The 21,250-nt window shown below is 41.7% G+C and overlaps 1 protein-coding gene across 1 annotated transcript in view; it reads left to right on the top strand.

Annotated features, from left to right (window-relative positions):
* The window catches only part of SDK1 (sidekick cell adhesion molecule 1), a 385,562-nt gene that overhangs the window by 224,947 nt on the left and 139,365 nt on the right, over positions 1-21,250 (top strand). Inside the window, exons 6-9 of the mRNA XM_084216867.1 lie at positions 5,786-5,897; positions 6,865-7,055; positions 15,548-15,631; positions 20,705-20,899. Of these exons, the coding sequence (XP_084072993.1) occupies positions 5,786-5,897; positions 6,865-7,055; positions 15,548-15,631; positions 20,705-20,899 (582 nt within the window). The remainder of the gene's footprint in view (positions 1-5,785; positions 5,898-6,864; positions 7,056-15,547; positions 15,632-20,704; positions 20,900-21,250) is intronic.

Genomic DNA, 21,250 nt, shown 5'->3' with positions numbered 1-21,250 from the left:
AATTCAAACCATCTGCAGGCTGTACCTGGCAGCAAGGAGTGTGTTCCATCAGGGAGTTTGTATTTGTAAGGTTGCTTTTTCTTCTCTCCCCCTCGAGCAGTCTTGAGATACCCCGTGATTGTCATTTCTATTCTCATATTCTGGGTCCCAGGCAGAGATTGCACCTTCCTGATGCCATAATGTTGTACTAGATGTAATATTTTTGCTATTTGTGCTGGACTCTTATCTCCTATCCTGCTTTTTTCTAATAGGGGTGTCCATAATTTGCTAGAATGAAGCTTTGCATGTATCCTGCATAGTAATTACCAAGGCATCCTGTGCAAACCTGGAAGTTTGTGGGAACTTTAGGGTGAAAGTTTTCTAATATTTTTCTCTCAGGATAACTTATAAATGGTTTCAAAATTCAGTTTAAGTACTCAATTTCTCTATTATCTTGAGGGTAGGGTACTGGTGTTCTCTTCTGTGGGGCGTTTTTCTCACATAGACAAATTTCATAACATGAATAAGTAAATTTATTTTTGGTACTGATTCCTGTGGGATCCCTTCTTCACTGCAAGCTGGACACGGAGCAGTATTTGCAGGAATTTACAGTGAGGGTAGAGATGAGGTGCAGCCAACCTCACATTCCAGGCTCTTGATTGTTTGGTCAATCCTCCTCCCCCTGCTCATGGTCACCTTGTTTGGATTAAGCTTCTTCAGAGGGTTGGGACCTATAAACAAGCCTCAAAAATAAACCTTATTGTTGTGCTCAAGTCTGAACTCAAACTATTACTTCTTTTCAGGAGATAAAGAGTTTCTCTCAGTTTCTGTTGAGGCTGGCTAACCTCATATCTCTGTCACATGAATTTGAGCTCCCATTGAAGTAATGCACTTAATATTCTGCACTGCAGTTACAGACATAGATAAACTTTGCATGTCATAATGTAAAATCTGGGGAAGAACTTAATGTTTATGCATTTCTGAAGGGAAAAGAACCTATTGTGTCTCCAGTCATCTGGCCTGGGTGAGATTTCAGTTCTGTTGAGAAAATTAAGCACCCTGAAGTGGCTTTGATAAGGTCTGGGATCTTTATAAGCTGTAATTTACAATATTTAAAATTCCCTGTACCTTACATGTCAATATATGTGCAGAGATAAAAATACTGTCTTTGCAGAGATGATAGGGCAGTGTACATAATTATTGTATTTGAATAACAGATGACACTTCTGCAGCTCATCAGTACTAAAAAAAAGAAATCAATATTAGGCCTTGGATGGGTTTGATTCCTGATCAGGCAGGAGGAGGGAGGAGAAGTTCAGCAGGCTCAGTGATGTGCACCATTCTCAGCCACAGGTGATAAAAACAAACAGACCTCGCAAAAGTTGTTCACTCTTTCTTCTTCTCTCTTCTCTCAGCTTATCTCTGCTTTGTGGGGGATTGTCAGATTCCTGAATTCCACAGTCTGGAGAGGAGTTTATGTTCAAAGGGACGGGAAAAACCCCAGATCATCCCTTTCCATTTTCTGTTGTCTCATTTTTTTCTCTTTTTTCTGGCTCTTTAAAAAAATAACCAAAAAATGTTTAATATGGAAAACAATATCAATGCCAATTTACCTTTATATCTTGGGCTGCAAATGTTGAACTGTTTGATCAGCAGCTGGGGATGGCAACCACTGGAGGGCTGGAGGACAAACTCCCTCCTGTCCCAAGCCTTGGGTGTTCCCACAGTCTTGCTTCAAAAACTGTTTGGGGTCATCCTGAAGGCCCTGCAGGTACTGGGCCCTTGTAGATCCTGGTAATGGCTCAGACAGTGACAAATGAGAAAGTTTAGAGGCAAAGGGGAGATTGGAAATGCTGGGAGTGCAGTGGCTAAAATGGATGGAAAGGAAAATAAAGCAGTGTGAGCTCTCTTTTGCAGAACAGTCCCTGTTGGATCAGGCCTCTTGCCTGTGGCAGTCCTTCTGTCCAGTCATCTATTAAGGGCTAAAATCAGATTATAGAGCACATCCCTTAAGTGTTTTGCAGTGTCACTCAGCCTTGGTTCCCCGCAGACTGATTATGTCTGATAGTGAGGCATCCCCTGGCTGCACTTCTGGGGTCAGTGTTTTTCCCTAATGCTGCTTTGCTTTCTTAGCTGAGAGGATGGCTCAAAAAGCAGATGGAAAGGAAAGAAGGCCTTTTCTTTCCAAAAAGGTGGAATATGGCTGGGAATGGGAGTCCCCTGTTAGTGGAATCATCTCACTGTAGCTCTGTTCCCATGTGCATTTGTATTACTTCCCCATTTCAGTGTATTTAACATTTCCTTCAGAGAATCTGAAGTTCCATCATGAAATTAAAGGATCAGAAATTGAGCAGTTCTTAAATAGTGGGAAACATCTTTAGGGGGACCATGGGATGGCAAAAAAGAGGGGAAAATGGCCAGAGATGGATGCAGAGAGGCTGAGGGAGGGGAGAAGGAGAAAGAAGAGGTGATGAAAAGCCAGAAACAGCAAAGTGCTAGAAAGCACAGGCAACAAAAAGTCTGATGAAGGAAAAGGAACAGTGAAAAGGAGAAAAATTCAATTGTTTTCGACAAAGGATTTTAAAAGAAAATGTCTGTTTACTAACAATGACATCCTGCATTGGATTTTCCTGTAGCATCAGTCAAGTAAAATCACATCTGTGTGCTGCATGTGGAGGCAGGAGAAGGATGGAGTGGCTTTATTGACAGGCAGGATGAGAAGCTTGGCGAGTCTGGGTAGCTGTTCATTATCTGATTGTTTGCAATAACTCTGCCTTCCCCAGCCTGATGGAAAGCTGATCTGTCACATTCCATCATCCAAACTAAATCCCAGTGTTGCTTAGCTCCATTAGGATCTTGGCTACTCTGATACTCCAGCCTATGGATTTCTTACAAAAGGGTCAAGTTCTCAAAGGCACAGATCCCGAGTTCCAGCCCTACTGAGATTTCTACTCGAAAGTAAAAACTAAGATCCTCCTTTGGTGTTTCAATTAGCCATAAAACAAAGCTGCAAAGTGCCCTCTGCAAAGGGAATGTCCCTGTGGAGTTTGATTTGGCAAGACTGGGGACATAGTGAGTTATGGGAAGGAGTTTCTTAGTGCTGCAAAGGGAAACTTGAGCTGTCTTTGAATATAAAATAGGAATATTCATGCTGCCTCCATATTGTTTAGGTTACACTTGGAAATTTTGTTATTTTCTGTGCATGCTGTTATGTCCACAGCTGACCTTTGTAGGTGCATTCCTGGGAATCCAAGTTCTGACCCTTTTGATGAGCCCTCTGTCTCACATCAATATCAGTTCATCACAACCTTAGCAGGAGCCTGCTTTTAATAAGTTTGTTTCAGGGATGGTACAAAACAACAATAAACACATGCTTTGTTTAAATTTTTGGTACAGCCACTAAGAAATCTCTGCCTTTTCCTGGCTGCAGGATGGGGAATGTGCACTTTTATTTCCTTTCTTATCTGCTGGGTGCACACAGGGCCACTTGTTTGGGGTGAAGGGGGTGACAACAAAGCCAACTTCTCCTCTTTGTCTGGTTTTAGTGGGGAGCTGATAAGTCAAACAAGTGGTTTTCCTCTCTTCCAGATGGAGATAAGGAATGATTAGTGCCAAATTAGTCACTGGTTTGTTGATCTTTTAGCATTCACTGTTGTAAACATTCATCTTGGGCAGAAGTGGTGGGGAGCAGTGATGCTGAGGTTATTTCTTCTCATCAGTAACAAGCTTCTAATCTGATCATCAGCTCTTGTTTTCTGGGGTTTTTTGTTTGTTTTTTTGTTTGGGTTTTTTAATTACTAACTGGAAAATTTCTCCCATGAATGCCTGTAAGAGCAGCATGGAAATCTTAGAAAATAGATTTTCTACCTGATAGCATTGTATTTCCAGGAATGTTGATGAGGAGGTGTAAAAGCTACTAACAGCTTGTGTTTTGAGATCCTGTGTGTGTTTCATACAGATGCTGTGTCAGGTTGACAGAGCATATTTAGGGGAAGAAATAAATATCTGCTTACTCTTTAAGTACTATTCTTGAATGCTTGAATTTATTCAGAAGTGTGGGTGGTATTCTTTAAATTTTAAATTGATTCCACACTTCTATCTCCTGTACTACACCAACTGCTGTCAATTAGAAAATCCAAATGTAAAGGCTTTGTCATTGAGAAATCTGCTCACCTTGTGAGCTTTCTGGGCCCCAGAACCAAAGTCTTTGTCCATTCAACAAGTAAAATCTAATGCCTAATGGCTTTTGGCCTGCTGGGTATGATTTAAACAAAGACTCTTCTGACCATTTTCTGTTCTTTAGGGAATTAGCTTAAATTTTGGGGACCATACTTTGCATTTCCTAATTTCCCATGTTGCTTAATGGGCATGGACTAGCTTCCTGTGCAGAAAACATTTGATGAACTGGCTTGCTTTTTCATCAGTTTAGTTTTATTTTCATTACTTTTCCCTGTAATTTGTTTATTGGTTTCCATATCCTTGAAAATTTTATTACTGTGTTATTCAAGCTAAAAAATAGCTAATTTTTCTTTCCCAAATGAGTTGCTTGAAGCAAAGTACCTATGAATACATGGATATTTTAATTCACTTACTAAATGCATACAGAGAAAATTTACAAGCTGCCTTTTTACCATTTTTTAAGTGTCTGCTGACTGTTGCATAAGCTAAATTATTTACAGTATGAAGCCTCACAAAAAAGTAACAGATTTGGGTTATTTACTTTCCTGATAAGAAAAGGGGATTGAAGTTGCTGTGATATGCTGCTTTGTTAATTTTATATTTGTTCCCCAGTGTGTAAAATCTTTTTAAAGAACTAACACGAGTATTGGCAGTCTCTTTTGAAATGGTGTGGAAGGGGTAAGATTAAACAAAACATGAAAAGGTCTTAAAAATATAAGTCAGCAAGTGTTTGATAAAAAAAAGTGCTCAACAGTAGAAAACATTTAGGATGCTTAATTTATTTGCTTTGTCTTTGAGAATATTCCTGGATGGAGGGCAGGGGCCAGTTCTTGGGAGTCACGGGGTCTCAGGATCTCCAGCTGGTCACAGTGACCCTGAGCTGTGTTAGAAAGTCTCTCTCCCAGCCCAGAGGTCAGAGGAGGAGTCAGAACTCTTCACTTCTCGGTCTCAAGGTTGTTTGTTTTTTTCTTATCTATAAAATTCTTTCTCCTGTCCAGCCGAGGTCCGCTCAGCAGGACAGACAGAGGCACTCTGCCTGCCTCTGGGGGGTGTTATCTTTTTATACTAAAAACTACATGTACAATATTTACAATTATTTTCCAATACCTATCACCTATGTTAGACAGTGAGCTTCTACTCTAAACCAATCTAAAAGTGCCAACATCACCCAGAAGAAGAAGGAAAAAGGACAAAGCACACCCAAATTCCTCCATCTTGGGACCCTGAGACCCCATTCTAAAAACCTCAAAAATCTATTTTTCACCCTGTGACAAACTAACTATTATTCTAGTTAAACTCTTTGACTTGTAATTCTTCATATAAGGTTGGTAATTGTTTTTTCCAATGGCTAAATCCAAGGCACAGGGGTCTTAGGCTCTGTGCCAAGGTCTCTGATCCCCCTGGGCAGGGGCTCGAGTCTTCCAGGGCAGCCAGAGGGATGTCCTGGGTTCCCACAGTGGGGTTTTGGTGCTGGGTTGGCAGGAACACCACCAGGAACGGCCCCCTGGAGATGCCAGTCTGTGCTGAGGCTGAAGTTGAGGTTTGCAGCAGTGCCTGGAGGGTGGCACCCTCGCTGCCCAGCCCTGGCTGTGCCTGGGGCCTCACCAGGTGTGTCTGTGCCCTGCAGGTGCCAGCAGCCCCTCGGACAGCGCGGCTCCGGCCATGGTCATCCGCCCACACAACACCAGCGTGGCGTCGGGGAGCAGCGAGGCCACCCTGGAGTGCGTGGCCAATGCCAGGTATGGGAACAGCTCCACAGCTCTCACTGGGACTCTGTCCTCTCTAGAGAAGGACAGAGGATGTTCTTTTCATTTTTTTATTGTTAATAATTTGGAGATTGAAGCAGGACGCTCACTCTTCAGAGTGACCTTATGAGTGATCTTGTTTGTCCAACATTACTGAATTAAACATTGATTTTTCTGGCCAAACGAGGGTCAGGCAGGGGTGCTTTCCCACCTGGTCCTCACAAGGAAAGGAAAAGGAGTGCTGTTCAAGCAGCAGACATTATCTTAGGGAAAAAATTATGGTGAGGGTTAATGATAATTCAGCTGCTGCCTATCAACAGCAGAGGTGATGCTGTTGAACAGTTGGTGCTTCCTAGTAAATAAATGTAGTGAGGATCTCCTATGAAGTCATTTTTTCAGACACTCGCATTTTGCAGTGATTATTGCTCAACTGTTCATAATGCACTGCAATACAGAATTCACAGCATTCCTCCTATGTTTCCATCTAGCTGGCCTTGAATAGCTTTGAATTTCAGTGGAAGTGAAGAGTTGAAGTCCTTGGGTGATAAGACCAACTGATTTACTTTCCCCTCTGAGGGCAGAGATGTTCTTGATATGATTAATATTGTTTTGGTAATTGAGCTGTAATGAAAGCACTTCCCATGCAGCTGATTCCCATAGCAGTATTTACTCCTTTTGCTTGGAGAAATCAAATTATTAGCACTTAAGTTCTATTGCTGTATCAATTAGCTGTACTTGCATAATGCCACTTGAGTAGTCTGCAGTCCTTGATGTGTAGAAGTTAGACATGTATTTACTTTCTAACAGTGTGTTTTGGGGATAGAGGAAGACTTAAAGAAGTTTTATAATCTGTAATATTATATTCCTCATGTGTATAAACATATATATATATATATGCACACAGAGATTATTCTGTAATATATATGTTTTATGATTTTATTCTTGTATTTTTTTTTGGCAGACCTCTTGAGAGGCTGAGCGTGACCTGGAAGAGAAATGGAATCAAAATCACCAGTGGCATCAGCAGCTTTGGGAGACGCCTCACTATCACCAACCCGACCTCTGCTGATGTGGGGATGTATTTCTGTGAAGCCAAACTCAGAGAGAGCACAGAGGAACCAGCAAGAGCTAAAGCTTTCCTTTCTATCTTGGGTAATTCTCAAGGCAATGTGTTTTTTAGTAAAAAAGGCTCTGGGCTGAGGTATAATAGGAAATAAAATTGATATCTTAATATTTCATTGACCTTACATTTGAACCTTTCTTCAGAGAACAGAACAAAGGAGGTGAAGGAGGGTTATCTTCCAAATTAATTCAGCCGTTCTTCCCTGCTAATATAAATTCATCAAATGGATTTTTTTAAATACTGCTGTGATTGTAAATCCCCTGCGAAACTATACATTTAATGGGAATTTTGAGAAATACAGTAGTAAAATCCTTAATGGGCAGCTTCCCTATCTTGGCTTTTAGGTGCATTAAATCCTGATTAACTCCTGCCTTGCTTACATCCAGTTTTCATATGTCAAGTGCCTGTATTTTTGCAAGAAGGTTTCAGGAGCACTCCTGTGCCTCGTGTGCCGCAGGTGCCAGTCGGGGGCAAGGACGTTCTGCAGGCACAGCGCAGGGCTGAGGCAACAGGACTTTAAATGCCCTTAAAGCAGCTCTGTTTGCTGGACCTCCAGCTCCCAGGGAGACTTGGGAATTAATACTGCTAAAGGGGACATTGCTGCCCTTTCCCTGCCTGTTTCCACCACCACCTCCTCCTCTCCAAGTGTTGCTGTAGGGAGGAGGTTGGAATTTGGAAATGGTGGCTCCTGGCATGTCTGATGAAATTGTGCACATTGGCACAGTGCACACAGTGTGGAGTGGTTTAGGACTTTTAGACTGAAGGAGGTGATTTAGACGAGGGACACTGAGATGTTTTCAGCCAGACATGATTGTGTAAAGCTGAGCTTTTATCTGTGGGAGTGTCCTGGGGAGTTTGGAGCCCTGGCAGCGCCAGCAGTCTCAGTGTTGCTCAGGGCTCAGGCACGTGCACTCCTGGAGCTTGCAGAGGGAATGCAGCCCACGATTCTTTGCATCTTTCAGCCTTCTGAAAATACAATTTTAAAGACTGCTGTATGATTTGTATTCTGCTAAAGCAATTTGTAGTAGCTGCTGTTAAGTGAGAAAGCTGCTCTTCCCTCTGCAAAGCTCCATTCCAGATTCATTTAGAGCACTGTGTGTCTGTTATATTTATTACCTGCTGGACAAAGTTTGGTTCCAGTCTCTTTCCTTGCCCTCTGTTCCTTGGAGTTATTACCTTCGTTTTAAGGAGCAGAGATGGATTTACTTATTTATAGGTTTTGTTTAAACTCTTCCTTATTCATAAGATTTTATTGTAGCTGGTTTGCCTTTGTTGCTGTGATGTCAGATCCAGCCTAATGCAATACTTAAAGCAGCCTCCTGGTTCATCTAAAAGATTTTTAAATACAGTTACAATAAAACTGAAAAATAATCACTGGGGAATCATATTAAACTAGCAGTGCTTTAGTAGCTTACCTGCTCTCTTATTTTTAAATGTTTTATTTATTTCCTATCCAGTTTTAGGAGGCTGTCAGGGAATGAAGTTATGAAAAGGTCTGTAGATAAGAACAAGCAGATGAAAGAAAGCAGAAACAAATTGGTTACCAATTACTTTTATTTCCTTCTGATGGAACACGACACTTCAGATGCAGGTGTTTACTCAACGTGTCAGCAAAGCCTGATAGATTTCTTTATTTATGAGTTTCTTGAGCTTGCAGGATGGATCTCTAATTCTAAACAGGGAGCCAAATCAAAGGATTAGTAGTTAATGCATAACTTATATTCGGCTTTAGAATTCTTGGATGGATCTGGCTGTCATTTAATTAGTCAAGGGACGGGTTCTAGAGGAAAGTGCAGACAAGATTCAAACCTAAGGCTTTCTGCAGTGTGTCTCTCCTAGTCCATGGGGGCAGTACTTAGAGAGAATCAGGAATGCTTGTCCATTTGCATGCATAAAATATTTGTAGTGTGGATGTGTAGATTGGGAACTGATAATGAGCTGTACTTCTTGGGAGAATAACACAGCATGGACTTAATGAGGGGTCTCAACGAGCAGAAAAAGGAAATTGGCTTAAAAGAAGAGGTTTGTTTGCAGAATGGGAGAAATCAAATGCAGCCCCTCAATAGCATGGCTGTGAGAGCTTCTGTGGATCAAGAGAGAAAAATATTTTGCTGTTAACAGGTAGAACAGGGGTAGCAATGAAAAGATGCATCAAAGATGTCACAAACACTGAGTTAATCAAAGCTTTTTTCCCAATCTATCAGTCCTTGACTTACCTGGCTAAGAGAAGTCACACAATTTGAGTGTGGCTCAGATGGCAACCAGAGCTCTATTAGAAGGCAGTGGAACTTAGCACAAAGGCACCTACTCAACAAATTATTATTTGTGACCTACAGTATTATCTCAGAAGTTTTTCTGGATATTTCTGAGAATATATCTCAGTCTGTAAATTAAAATCACAATACTATTGAAAAAGCCTGAATCTCCAATATATTAGAGTAGTACTGCATAAACAAGAAGAAAATCCTCTAGCTGTGTGCTGCTGCACTTTTCTTCTGAATGTGGCAAAGAGCTCCCTGACATCTTCATATTGTTCCAGAAAAGATAAACTGAGGTGGTTCCAAACCTTGGTTTTATTAGCTGCAGTTGTTATAAATTTTTAAAGGGTATCATGTTCCTCGCTTGGCAGAGTAACAGTTTGGGAAAGATTTGTTGCAGATTAGATAAGAGCACATTTGTTTTATCACTAACAGTTTGAAGATTAAGTAATTTAAAGAGTCTTCCCATGAACAAACCAATTTGAAAGCTGAGATAATCTTAAATTCTTTTGCTCCACTTCTGCAAGTTTTAGTGACAAATGGCAATAGTCATTTCTTAAGTGACTGTTCTAGGGGAAATTATGAATTTTAGGAGTTTTAAAAAATGGGGAACCAAACTCTTCCACTGTATGAAATCCAAACTGCTCTTTAAATTAAATGTAGTCAGATAGTAAAACCTGAAAAAAAATGAGAAAAACAATTTGAAAAAAGGGCCTGGCATGATGAATGGTTGTACAGAACTGAGGGCTGAAGCCTTGTTGGTCTGTCCAAAGGAATACAAATGAGTAAAACAGAGTCAGAGGAGAGGGCTTCCCTTCTTTTGGAGAGTTTTTTGTGCCCAGAGATCCCCATTAAAAGACATGTTATTCTCATCTTGGGAGAATTCAGCTCTGTGGGACCGCAGGATTCAGGAACATGGAAAAATTCCAGTGTTGGCCTGAGGGCCCACCTGGCTGGGCTCTGACATGGACTGTGGGGCTGTTTGTCCTCCCTTTTCTCCAGCAGTGTTCCCAGATGCTGAAGAGTCTTCTCAGTGCATTTCTGCTGCTCAGGAATTTGCATTGTGTGTACAGAACTGCCAGAGCAGAAGTTCTTTCCCTCTGTAGCTCCGAGCACCTCAGTGCCTCGTGCTCAGACCTCTGGAAACAGCAGCTCTCATGGCTCCAGCTTAGACACTTGGAAACACTGCAGATACCTTCTTTGAAAGCAATGGAAATAATTTCTCATGTGTGGTGCTTAAGGGGAAGATCCTGATGACTCTGTTCATCTACTGTGTAAGAAAATAATAAGTTTTCAGGGAAACTATAATACGAAATGTCTTCGGACTCACCTAATCACAGTTTGGGCTCAAAGGAAAGAAATATTTGCAGCTTTTGATTTGTCAAGCCTCAGAGGTTCTGAGATGAACACAGACATTCTGCCTTGGGCCTAAATGCAACAGGACCTACCCCAGAGGGGAGCAGTGGGACTTGTGGGCAGCCCAGCTCTGTCTCTGATATCCCCAACAAGTTCTTCTTCCCTTCAGCCCTGCAGACAGGACATGTGTTCCCTGGGCTGTTATTTCAGAACACACAGACTGCAGCTCACAGTAGGGGTAGCAAGAAACCACATGGATCTTTTCATCTCTCTCTGTTTTAACCTGATATTCATGCAAAGCAACTTCCTGCTCCAAGGAGCCTGCTGTACCTGCATCCACAATGGGGCTTCTCTCCCAGCATGGCCAGTCTGATCTTCTGTCTGGAGTTACAGACTTTGTACCTACAAGGGGCTGTCAAGCTTCCAGTTCCTCTTCCTTTAGAAGATATTCACCAAGTAAATTAGTTTATGGTAATGCTGGAGGAAGGCTTCCATGTTGAAGGTTCAATTTTCCTCTTAAATATGCAGCCCTGAGTTTCTGAGAGATTCAGGAATTTCAGCTTTGGAGGAGCCCCTGGGGCTTTCTCTGTTCTTTTTGACTTTCATGTGTGTATCTAGGATTAGGTCACACATCTCCAGTGCAGCTTGAAGGGTATGTAATGGATGCTGACTGCTATCTTTTGAATGTTAAAATCAGTGACCATGTAACTCTGCACGGGGGAAGTTAGAACAGGATCAAATTTTGCAGGCTCCCAAGGGCTTTTCTGAGACACATATTTCCAGTGGTGTCTGGAGTGGAAAAAAAAACTCCAAAACCCTCAACAACTATTAAAAACACCCATTTATATTCAAATACTCTTTCACCCCTTGCTTGTACTTGACATTTTACTGAAGATCAGTCAAACACCAATACAATATCTGAGCAATGCAGTATCTGTTTCTTTCAGCCTAATGTGAGCTGTGACCCTTCTCGTTGCCACACACCACAGTGCCAGCAGGGTGAACTTGGAGTAATGGCTCCTTTCCTATTCTAACTATTGTGATTCTATAATTTCCAAAAAATTTAAATGTTTGACCTGATACTGGCAAATTACTGTCATTCCTAAAAATTGCAGAGTGTGGGCACTTGTGTCTGGCATGTTATATTCTTTGGAAGACGTTATAATTTCACCACACATATTAAATTTCAACACATGATTATTGCCTACAACAATAAATGTTAAATTCATACTGTGTGATTCAAACCAAGCCTTATAAATATGCAGTGGAGTCATATATACAGCCACCCAGAATGCCCCCTCAGAATGCCATCTGACCCCTATAAATAGTGCTGCATTTTTATGGCCTCTTTCTGACAGTCATTCACCAGGTGCTGTACAACCCAAATTCACATACTCTGAATTTCTCCCTTGCAGTTAAAGCTGGGTATTCAGGCCCTTGGGCACAAAACCTGATGTGCAGATGATACATCTGACACCTCTGAAAAGTGAGGAGCTGAGGTTTCAGTTGCTCAGCACCTGTAAGTGGAGCTGTTTCCTCCACAGCCCAGGTTCTGTTGACTCCACAGGACCTTTAGAGCATCCATGCTCTGGTGAATGGCACATGGGTGTGGAAAAGCTGCACAGCTGCATGGAAAACTCAGACTTCTTTACTTGGAGGGTGACAGAGCACTGGAAGAGGCTGCTCATAGAGCTTGTGGAGTGTCATTCTCTGGAGATGGTAAAAAGACACCTGTAGTCTGCCCTGGATGAACCAGCTTTAGCAGGGGGACTGGTCTGGGAGATTTCCAGGGGTCATTTCCAACTCCAGCCATAATGAGGTGCTGTGTGAAATCCCTTTTTTTATTTGCCTCCAAACCCCTCAGGGTATCCCTACACCAATATTCCTGGAATTCCCTCATTCCTTGCACCACCGAGGTTAATTTTCCACATATGTTAGACTTTACCACAGCTCTGCTGTCCATGTGCTATTCTGGATCTTCCAGAAATCCCTTATCAATCAGAAATCCCTTATCAGTCAGCCTTGTTGTCCCACCCAGGCTCGTCTCAGTTTTTGTCAGTACCAGCCATGGATTGCAGAGTTGCTCACAGAAGGTTTTCTGTAGCTGTGCTTATCTTTCAAGGATAGGATCTGACTTGTCTGTGGGCAGCTGCTGTCTCTGTGTCAGGTGCAGGATTTGGCAGTGCCTCTGTGAACAGAGTTCAGCAGGCTTCAGTCTGGGGGAAAAGGTGAGTCTGGGCTTCAAGGCTAGAAATCAAATCTGTTGGCACCGAAAGTCCTCTGGGATGTGCCTGTGGCCTTTAGAATGCATCTTTCTGCTGCTCCTGCTCTTTTTCTGTCTTGTCTGCTTCTGTTTCTCACTGCTTCTTTCAGAAACACTGATGTGAGTCTCCTTTTCATACCATCACATCCCGTTTGCTAAGTGACAGTTGTCACTGACTTCAGGCTCTTTGGCACGTAATTCATTGCTTGATACCTGCTCCACTAAGCAACTTTAATGTCAAAAGTTTCTTTGAGGGTGTCAAACAGCCTGTGTGGGATTTAAAGGAAGGAGCACAGGTTGCAGGATAGGATTTTGGGAGGGACATTGGGAAAGACAAGTGTGTAAATATGCCAGGTGTAACTGCAGGGGCTGTGCAGCAGCAGCAGCACATAAACAGAGGTCATGGAACCACCAGCATCTTTGAGGTCTCATCAAGTGCTTTGCAGCTGGACTGCAGGCCCACAGTGAAAATAAATCTGCAAATTTATCACTGGTGTGTGAGTATGTTGCTGATCCAGGAGAAAGTTTGAGAGCTGGTGGCTGAAGGTTGCCAAGTTTAGAGATTGGCCCATTAAGGGCAGAATCCTTTATAAAAGGAAAGGTGCAGTCAGGACCTCCCTAAGCAAAAGATAAACTTCAGTGACTGGAGAGACATTCACAGAAGAAGCCCAGACTTAGAATGGAATATCTGGATTTGTAGATATGTGTCTGGATGCCTTCCTGGCCCAGTGTTGCTTTGTCCTCACCCCACAATCACATCAGATTGCCATAGAATGAAAGATTCAAATTTGATTTTGAGAGATGGACGTGTGGACACAGACAGGACACACAGATAAGGACACTGGGCTGAAAGTTTCAAAATTCAAAAGTTAACATCCAGAGAAATGGAGCCCAAGGAAAACACCAGGCAGGGCTTGGAGGATGGTGTGAGAGGAAGGAGAGTGCTCAGAGTGAAAACATGGACTTAGATGAATTGCAGAGGACTCAGCAACTTAGCTGATCAAACATGTCAAAGTGTGTGCCATCAGTGAATTTCAATTAAATGTTCAGCTTTTCAACTTGTTGTTGAGATTAACGCATGAGATCATATGCAATAAATCACAGCTTATTATGCATGTTTATTAATAGCTTTATATTTAGGCAGTGAGGATCAATAATGTTAACACATGTATATTATTAGAATATAATAAATCAGGTGGCTTGTTTTTATTGGTTTTGCTGGGTAAACAACTATTCCAGGCTGTTTGCAACCTCCCCTCCTCCCCTGCATGGCATGCTGAAGACTAATATTGATTGGCTTTATTTGGAATGAATACAGAATTGTAATATCCATTGGTGCTCAGACAAGGCCCCAGTTCTGTACACCCAAGCAAGTATTTTATTGTAGTCAGAGGGAAGAACTGCTGGGAAAGGGGAGGTTCTGTTCTAACCTGGTGCCTCCTGATGTCACCCCCGTGCAATGACAGTCACACTTGCTATACTGCAAGGTAGCAACAAGATTTTCCAGGATAAATTTATATGGTTTTGATTTTATTTACTAAATGCTGATGCCCTAGCAATAATATAACCACAAATTCTTTTTTCCAGTCGTGTTTGGTGAAGAGATTTGGGAGCAGGTCAGCTCAGATGACCTTGGATCTTGCAGCTTCCTATGTATTTTAAAGCATACTCAATTTCCTTAAAATGGAGCTACAAATAACTCAGTTTCACAAGCTAGTTACATTGCCTTTTCTGTATTTCCTAAAACTTACCAGTGATTTTTGTTATGCTGCAGGAGAACTGCATTTATAATCAAGTAAAATCCTTCTAAAACCAGTACTCAGATGATAATTGCATTGAACAAACTATGACAGTCTTTAGTTACCATGATAATGACTGCAACCTTAGTGCCTCCAGGACTTTGACATGATGCTCTCCAATTTTATGCTGCATAGAAGAAAGAGTTACATGCCAGCATACTCTGCAATTTCTGCAGTCTGGTCTTTGTTTAATTAAACATCTAATATCTTTTCTTTAGCCTTAATGATAAAGTAGGGATTTTTATGATTATTACTATAACTTCAATTAAAGCATTAAATCTGTTTGCTTTCACGAAATAAAACAGTTGAGAGGAATTTCTTTTAATTATGCTGCACTTGTCCTCTGATGTCGACTCTGTGACATGCCATGGCACTTTATTTGACATACTTCATGCCTTGCTGAGGTGAAATGCAGTCTAGATACTGAAGCAAACTATCCTATAAAATGTACATTGTAAATATAAACCTTTATAAACCTCTCGGGAGGGCCTTTCTAAGCAAAAAATTAACATGTTCAATGATTCAGTCCTATAAAATGAAAAGTAGCCCCTGCTCTGGTTATTAATTTGCAGTGCAAACCCCTAAATCTTTACCTTCCATTGACTCCACTCTGGAATTCATGCTCAGCATAGCAAACATTGTCAGGCCTTATTTTTATGATGCTTTTACTACCAAAAGAAACCCACCTCCAAATAGAGACAAACTTGGACAAACAAATCTGTTTGTAACCCCTTACATCAAATGCACCACCTGTGGAGAGATTCAGTGATGAATATTCTTTAATGAGTGCCTGTTTTTCACTTTGCTGTGGCTTTGCTTGTTGACTTTTGTTTGCTTTCCCCAAGAACCTCCGTATTTCACGGCTGAACCCCAGGATGTGATTTTGGCTGAGGTGGAGAAGGACGTGGACATCCTGTGCCAGGCCATGGGTGAGTGCACAAGTCTTCCAACCTGGACTGATGGCACGTGTCTGTCCAGTTGGGAAGGACTCATCTTACATAAACCATCTCTGTAAGTTTTTCATGTTTAGAAGTCTCTGTTTTATTGCTGATTATCACAGGTGCCATATGCAAGGAAGAGGGTTGGCCTTTCCCTTTGGAGAATTGGGTATTTCCTGTAATTTAGTTTCATTTGGAACAATGCTGGCATGTTCTTGTTTGTCTGTGGGGAGCACAAGTCCTGCTCCTGTCACTCTAGGATCCTGTCTGTGCTTCAGAGCTGTCACTAGAGAACAGATTTAAATATCTTGAGCCAGAAAATGGGCTGAGGGGAGAGTGTGGTTATGGAACCCATCATTTGGAATGCAAATAGTCCTTATTTTCAACAGTCACAATGCCCTTTCTTCTAGAACTTAGGGAACTTTTATAGTGAATAGAAATGTTAGTAACTCTGACATCTGAATGTAGTTATGAAATCTGCAGGACTATTACAGGCAGTTTTTAATTGGTAGGTGGCTTATTAATATAAAAGGCTTCAAAAGTCTAGAATTCCACCTGACTAAAATCATGTTTCAAGTTGAGTTCCACAGAAATGCAATTCCCACCTATTTCAGCACTGTTAGGTAGGAGATGTTGTCATTTTGTGTTTAAAGCAGGTTTCTCAAAGTCACCAGATTTCTATGTGAGTCTGGCAAGGGACTGCACATTTTGGTGTCTCACTTTCCCTGGTTCTGAGTTTAAGAAGCAACACACATAAAATGCCAAGAGGTCCTTAGGGAAAAAGATCACACCCTTGATTAAAAAAGCACCCAGACCTAACTAACAGTTTATTTGTGTGGTGTCTTCCTCCAAATCAGAGCCAATAAAGACATTTTTACTGCGTGATTGTGTGATTGCCACTGTGATTTAAGAATTTTCCCCCGTGTTTTATGTAGGAAAAGCAGTCAGCACTGCTTTTCTAGAAGGAGTCTTTGCAAACTGTGTGATAAGCAAGTGTGTGTGTTAAGGGTGCTGTGGCTGGTTTGGAATTTCAGAAGCCTGTGATGAGATCTCTTACAAAAAGCTCTTATGGAAATGAAGCTATCAGATGATAAGAGACAATGTCTTCTTGTTCATTAATAGCTTTTTAAACAAAACACAGCAGGACCTGCTGTCAGTGGAGTTCCCCAGGAACCCATCTGCTGTCTCAAATATTTTTCATGAATTAAAAAAAAAAAAAAAAGGCAACCCAAAACCTGGAGGAATCAGGGAGGTCTGAGGTTGACTTTAACTCTTCGTTCTACCTTCACTTTTTCTTTGAGCAGTTTAGTTCCCAAGGGGTTAATGGAGCACTCATAACCATTCTCAGTGGAGATATGGGAACACTTATTAGACAAAATTAATTATTTCTGTTCAACTCTGGTATGCACATCTGATTTGCTGAAGAATGTGGTGCAGGAGCATGAAAACCTGTTTCCTTGTGGATTATTTTGTTGAGTATCTATGATACATATAAGGGGCAGTTACTAGGATTAAACATAGAGGAATTTTGATCCATTATTACACAAATCTAGCAATTGCCAGCACTTAAAAGAGGGTGAATGAAGATTGCTGCCTCCCTGCTCCAAGCTGGGAGAACAGAGCACTGGGGAAACTGCAGAGCTGCCCTTTACCTTTGCTACAAATGGAAGATGGATTGTATTTCCCCTAGCCCCATCAGGTTGTGTGCACAAAGCCCATTTGCCAAGACTTCGTGCACCATGGATGTGTGAGAGACAGATTAATTTCACAGTATAAGCAGAGATTAACTGTAAATAAAATTGCAACTTGCAGCCACCTGCTCCCTGTAATGGAGTTTCAGGGTATCAAGCCACAGGAACCAGGCTCTGCTGTTTATCTTCCAGCAGTGGCTGATGCTGCCTGAATGTTCAATGGGTTTCCCTTAAATGCTCTTTCTGATTTGCTTGTGGAAAGTTTCGAGCTGCAGGCAGTGGTGGTGGTGTCTGGGGAGCACAGTTAATTGGACTTCAGTTCTACCTGTTTAGAGAAGGAGATGGAAGAGATGCTTTGGGGATTCCCCAGGAGCTCGCTGGGATCTAGAGGAGGTGGTAAAAAATAAATAACAAAGATGACACAGTGAATATTCTGAGTCTTTCATCGAGGTTCTTAAGTGAAATTTGGCAGAGAGTCAAGCAGCTGTTTCACAGATGGAGGAGCTGAGCCTCAGGTTCCATAAGTTATTTGCCCAAGGTTACAGAAGAAGTGGCAAAGCCAGAACCAGCATCTCTGTTTCCTGCCTTCCCTTCTCCCCCCTGACACTAGATTAATTTGTCTGTGAAAAATGAATAGTGCTGTGCACAACTGAGAAAGAAGGTTATTTTATTTATTACTGCCAGTCTTTTAGGCCACTCTCACCTCCTGAGCAGCAGGGTCAGGCCAATACTGTTTGGAAAGGTAGAGTGCAAGAGGTCTTTAAAGTGTTTTCTTCTCTTCATAATTTTTTCACCAGAAGATGTTTAGAGAAGAAAAAAATCAAAATACCTTTGTGTGGGGAGGAAAGGTTGTGGGGTGGGTAGAAGATGAGAAAAGCTGGGCTTAACCATTTTTTACAGCCAAACAGGTAGCAAAATTAGAAGAGAATGTGTGTACAACTTGGAAGACGAATCTCTCTGGGAAGATCACTAAAGCCCAGATGAATGCTGCTGACAGGCATCAGAGTGCTCAGATAAGATCCTATTATTCAGACTCATAACTTTGAGTGGAGGAAGATACCCGTAACTGAAAAGTAGAGAAATAGAGACGGTAATATTCAGTTTGTCAGCTGAGTTGGTGATAGGAAGGTGTATCTCACAGTGATTATAGGATTAGAAGGTTTGCCAATACTGTTAGTAGAATGGGATTTATGGAATGACACCAGTGTTAAAGGTTTCAGTGTTCTGAATGCAGGATTTCATTATTTCCTCGGTGCCTATCAAGTCTAATGTGTGGGAAAATGGAGTTGCTATTATTTAAACTTGAAATCATTTCCGAGCTTCTCAGCATCAGGAGAACTATTCCATTTTGCATCATCTGTTTCTTCATTACTCAGTGATAATTTGTATTTGCCCAGGAGGATTTTCAAGAGATGAATAACACTCTCACCGAGAATTGTGAACATTGAAATTTACGCTAATTCTGTATATGGGCTGTTGTATGAAATTTAAATTATGCCTATTGCAAGCTCCTACATCACGTCTATTCTCTATCAGACAATGCACTTCTACATAGTGGGTTTCTTCCTGAGATGATTATCTGCATCATGAGTACATTTTATTTTATCAGCAGAACAAAAGCATCAGAGGTGATTGAAGTAAATGATACGTGTTTGTAAAAGTAACAACAGCAATTGGATGTTGTTTTTCAGTCATTTCCATACATTGTTTGTACATTCCTTCCAGAGTTAATACAGTTTTGTCTGTATAAAGAGAATAATACACTGAGAGAAGATGTGAATGGAAGCATAACACAGTAGTATTTAACTTTGGGAGTTTTAAAATGATAATGATGATTATATAGATCTTCCCATGGCACTTTAGCTCTTGGAACATCAAGTGACTGCCAGCATTGCAGTGAAATTCATTGCAGATGCTCAATTCATCAGTGACATCCCATCCTCCATGCTTCGGTGACACTTCTCCTCTATTTGGGCAAATTTCACCCACCCATGAATTTAAGTTTGTGGTCTCTTACATTATTACAAGAAATTGTGTAGGTCTGAGGTTTTAAGTGAAAAGTGTTCAAAAACACCCCAAGTGCTGCGCTGGAGCATGTCCAGGGAAAGGAACAGAAAGGTCTGGAATGTAAATCCTGTGAGGAGAGGCTGAGGAAGCTGGAGGGGGCTCAGCCTGGAGAAAAGGAGGATCAGGGGGGACCTCCTGGCTCTGCACAACTCCTGACAGGAGGTTGTAGTGAGATGGGGTTGGGCTCTGCTCCCAGGGAGCAACGGGCAGGATGAGAGGAAATGGTGTTAAACTGTGCCAGGGGAGGGTGAGGCTGGACATCAGGAAGCATTTCTTCACAGGAAGGGTTGTCAGGCATTGGAGGGAGGTGCCCAGGGAGGTCATGATCTTGAAGGTCTTTTTCAATCTTAATTACTCAGTGGTTATCTAATTATGTAATAAAATTCCTGCCTCACTTCTGAACTCTGCACCAAATCCCCAGCATTTTATCCAGTGGGATATCTGGGATGTAAACATAAAACATTGTCTGATTTGAGCAGTGGGATGGGAACAGCTGTCTAAGACTGTTCTAGGCCCCTGACATCTCTGAAGAAAAGTGAATCCTACACTCTTTGTGTATAATAAATTTACAGCCACTTCATCCCAGGTGACGGGGACATGACAGCAACAAAAATATATGTGAAATAACTGTGTCAGGGTTTGTGGAACATGCACATGAAAGAAAACAGGAATAAATGGGACTGTAAGTGTTATCTAGACTAGGAATTTTATTTCTCTTTATGCCTGCTTTTTTCAAATAGCAGGTGAAGCTTGAGACTGAATAAAAATAATAATAATTTAAAGCTATCCTATTGTTGGCAATATGTTGTTTGTACATTGGCTCCAACTAAGCTGCTAAATTGGGACTCAAGTACAGCCATGTGAGCACTTCATTTTTCATGTGTAATTTGTCATTTCCTTTGTATTTCAGCTATCTTAGCTACAGAAGCACAGAGGAATCTTATTTGGGATGGAACAGTGTTACAGACTGGCTGTATTGCCACACTGCTGCTGTTTAAGGAGCATGATTCTGGCTTTCAACATGAAATTGCTCCAAATCTTATTTTGTAGTAGCATGAAATATGATTGGGTGAAGAAAGTAATTTGATAACATGTTTTCTCAGCATTCCCCCTTGGTATTTGCTGGTTTTATTCCCTCATGTCCTTCACTGTGTTATTACCATTGATAATGTGAGATGCAGCCTCCATTTATCTAAAGCCGCTTGGAAAAAAATACAAATAATTGGGGTAGAAAGACGGGAAAACAGGGATACGACCTAAAACATGCTCTGCAAAGACTAACAGTGATTTCTTTTTGCTGGAGCAGGTGTTCCCATCCCCACCCTGGTGTGGTACAAGGACTCAGTTCCCCTCAGCAGGCTGGAGAACCCCCGGTACAAGGTGCTGCTGAGCGGGGGGCTGCGCATCCACGCGCTGCGGCCGCAGGACGCCGGCATCTTCCAGTGCTTCGCCAGCAACCAGGCTGGGGAGATCCAGACCTACACCTACCTGGATGTCACCAGTGAGTGGGGAGGGCTGGCACGGGGTGCAGGAGGTGTCATCCCTGTAGGTGACCCCACAGCCATCACATTTCTCAGAGCTGCTTTAGTTCAACCCGCAGAACTCTGAGTTCTTGTCAAGGGTAGCTGCCCCAGCTGTAAGGAACCCCAAAATGCCCCTGTGCCCTCAGCACAATCTGCTGAATTGTCTGGAAAAGCTCTCCATGACCTCAGAAGAGCTCAGCTTGAGGGTGACTCCCCTATTTCACATGGCAAAAAGAGATCTTAGTGAAAAGAAAAAAAATTAATTGTGAAATACTTTTATCTTTTCTTCGTTTCCTTCCAATTTCCACTCTAATGTAATTCCATTCTGA

This window comes from Fringilla coelebs, assembly GCF_963513975.1.
Source record: "Fringilla coelebs genome assembly, chromosome: 16".
In the NCBI taxonomy this organism is placed as follows: domain Eukaryota; kingdom Metazoa; phylum Chordata; class Aves; order Passeriformes; family Fringillidae; genus Fringilla; species Fringilla coelebs.
This window is presented reverse-complemented; position numbering and strand designations above follow the sequence as displayed.